This window comes from Phalangium opilio, unplaced genomic scaffold (genome assembly GCF_054372755.1).
Source record: "Phalangium opilio isolate 3A_F unplaced genomic scaffold, DU_Popi_V2 ptg000521l_1, whole genome shotgun sequence".
NCBI lineage: Eukaryota > Metazoa > Arthropoda > Arachnida > Opiliones > Phalangiidae > Phalangium > Phalangium opilio.
The window spans coordinates 453,626-456,851 of record NW_028324240.1 but is presented as its reverse complement, the minus strand read 5'-3'; the positions used below and the strand labels follow the sequence as shown (position 1 = coordinate 456,851).

Genomic DNA, 3,226 nt, shown 5'->3' with positions numbered 1-3,226 from the left:
GTGCGTAGCCCTCTTGTTCTTGCGCGGAATGCCTGTTATGATTTGGTTCATAATGTCAACGGCAGCTCCATCCATCTTCGACGCCAGACCAACTAGAGATTGAATTCTGTTCATTTGGAAATTTTTCCGCGACCATTCTAAAATAATCCCTTAAGGCCACATCAGGTTCCGGAACCGCCGGGATGAAGGTTGGCGCCAAGGAATTCAAGTCGTGTGATGCAGGTATTGGCGAGAAGATGGAGGAATCACGGTCAGACACGGCTGTAGTTTCGAGAGACCGCGCCGGTGAAGGGGAGCGCGAATTTGAAGTTCACGTAAACCTACGACCGGGGACGTTGATCGGTGTGAGTCGTTGACTGGCATGTGCGTCGAATAGAGAATTTACTAGGTCTTTATAAACAAGTTGTTTGCGTTTGCTTTTTATAGCTGCGTGGGTAAGATATGGGAACCGTGCATGTAGATCTGTATTAATGCAACGGGAACCGAAAAGTTCGACTTCGGCTCTAGCCAACAATAATGTTTGCTCCTCACTCCAACGGTTCGAGGGTCGGACCACATTTTCGCGAAAGTAGATGGTAGGATGGGCACGACGAATGTGCACTTGTAAACCAGCGAATGTTTTGCAGGTATTCGTTGTCGGGCAATGAGGGCATACAGCGATTGTGGTGGGCGCAGGAGGTTGTGGGAAGCTAGGCCCTGGTAAGCTCTTGCACCGCGACGAATGGGCGGCGACTGCGTGGATGGACCGGAACACACGCGAGCAAAATTGGCAAAGGTATGTAACATCGGCGGAACCGTGTGTATTTAGATGAGAACGCCAAGTCAGATGATCGCTATACTGATTTGAGCATTTAGGGCAATTAACGGAGTCGCTAACTGGATATTTAAATGTAGTAATTTTACCCGCCATTCACAGAGCGACAACAGTCCTCAAAATGAATTAATCAAGATTGTTAAAATTTACGGGTTTTGGTGGTCACAAAAAAATAACAAGAAGCTAACGGGTTGGCACTACTGGAAATTAATTCCTAGCTTCCGGGAAAGTAAAATGTTAACCCATCCCTAAACATTTACGCATCATAAAAAACAATTTGTACAACATTCGCTGAACCGACATTGGACGAAACGGGCAATCCACGAAGCAAACAAAGCTAACCCTAATGGTCACTCTAAAAATCTCGAACAACAGCCAAAAATTCGAAAAAAGGTAAGCAATATTTTTTATTTGGGTTTTCAAAAAATGACGTCACACCAACAGATAGACGCCTTTCTCCGGAGATGGAGGATTGTAAGGGGGGCCGAAAATTGCCCAAAAGTCGCTAGGACCAATAGTTTTCGAGTTATGGGTTTATGAAGATTCGACCATAGGAAAATTAAATTTAAATTACGTAATGTAGTAAAAGTATTACGTAATGGTCAATAAAAATAAATCCAAACAAGCACGAGAAACAGCGCGAGGAAATAAAAAAACATTTTCAAAAACACTAAGCCTAAAATTCAAACTTTAAAAATAATTAAATTGTCCAAAAGTTCGAAGATGTCCATCACTAAAATTAAAATTGCAAACGAACCGTAGATGGTAGAGCCATGCGGAAGATCTCGTTGGATAGACGACAATCCAGGGAATTTGACCTCCGAAAGACGTATCACGCGGACATTTGTAATTTTGCGAAGAAGATATGTTTGAAGGGGAACTAGCCGAAAGTGGTGTTCTGGCGAGAAATTTGACAAAAACGTCCACGAAAAGAGGACCACTTGACCGACGAGACCGAAAACACTCAAACACACTTCGCGAAGCCTAAACGTACACGAATAACAAAAAAAATCCCGGTTGCGATCGCGATAAAACTCAAATTTAGGTGAAAAACTACGGATCGCGAAAAAGCGTAACTGATGACTCCCGTAGTTAAGAGAGTCATAGTTACTCCCGCCGTTTACCCGCGCTTGGTTGAATTTCTTCACTTTGACATTCAGAGCAGAGCACTGGCAGAAATCACATTGCGTCAACACCGATCAACGGCCATCGCAATGCTTTGTTTTAATTAGACTGTCGGATTCCCCTAGTCCGTGCCAGTTCTGAATTGGCTGTGAGTTGCCAACCGATACGGTCGCGCCAGGCACGAGACCCAGTACGCTGCGCAGCTGAAATGTTTGTTATGGTTTCCCTTTACGCTCCCCCTTGCAGGATATAATACCTATTCTGACAGAATTGCGCTTTTACCTTTTAGCATTGAACCACCCCAACGCCATAGTTTGTGGGGACTTTAACGCGAAACACTCTATCTGGGGTTCGCCGCGAACTGATGATAGGGGCGACTCAGTCATTGATTCCTGTAGCACCTTGGGTATGCACGTCTGCAATAATAATGAGTCCATAGCTTTGTTCTCGACCTCCAATGGGGAAAGCTGGATAGATATCACGTTAATTTCTGACTCGCTTCTGGATGTTCTCCAAGACTGGGAAGTCCTGGATGAAGCATCCTGCAGCAACCATAGATATTTAAGATTTCATTTAAGCTTCGTAAGAAAAAATAATTCTATCCCCTTTAATTACGCTACGAAATATGCCGATTGGCCCCTCTTCATGGAGACAATCAGGGAACGTTCTAAGGGATTTAATGTACTTAGCGCCAATAAAGTAGATTTAGAAGTCGCCATAGATATATTTATGCGTAAGCTTCCCTTGGCGTGCTCAGACACCTTTAGATTTAAAAACTTAATTGAATATCGGGCCGTACCATTAGCAATTGCAAGAAAAAGAGTCAGAGCTCTTCGCCGACTTAACTGACGTAAATGTTGTGGCTTTGACCACATCTCTGGCTAATTTGGCCCTTAATGCCAATAAATCAGCCCTGGGTGAAGGGGGTGTGACTGAATAGGGTCACAAAGCTGGTGCAGTGGTGGATGAAGCGGGTGCGGGCGTGGATGAAGCGGGCGCAGGCATATATGAAGCCGGTCCAGCTTTAGATAATACCAAAAAAATGTTTAACTTAAATTTGTTTTTGAAATAAAATTATTATGAATTGTATATATGATTCTTCATTACACTTCAGATTGTGAGTTCCTAACGGTTTTTCTAGTTGAAATGCTGTACAATCAACAGAAAAACTACAAGTGCAAGTTTTTTTTATTTTTCATGATGAGGTTATGGGTTTTTACTTTATATTTTTGTCTTAATTGCAAACCTATGTTTAATAGACCCTTGAATGATTATACCTGTTGATTA

At 42.9% G+C, this 3,226-nt stretch overlaps 1 protein-coding gene across 1 annotated transcript; it reads left to right on the top strand.

The window, feature by feature from the left end:
- The first annotated feature begins 1,278 nt into the window (after window positions 1-1,278).
- Window positions 1,279-2,879, top strand: LOC149589658 (uncharacterized). Its single transcript, XM_089861829.1, has 3 exons — window positions 1,279-1,288; window positions 2,229-2,638; window positions 2,745-2,879. The coding sequence occupies exons 1-3, from the start codon at window positions 1,279-1,281 to the stop codon at window positions 2,877-2,879; spliced, it is 555 nt and encodes a 184-aa protein (XP_089717955.1).
- The last annotated feature ends 347 nt before the right edge of the window (window positions 2,880-3,226 follow it).

Bases quoted from the DNA above. Each gene is read 5' to 3' on its own strand.
- LOC149589658 (XM_089861829.1), top strand. The intron at 2,639-2,744 runs GTAGATTTAGAA...CCGTACCATTAG, and splicing joins ATGTACTTAGCGCCAATAAA to CAATTGCAAGAAAAAGAGTC.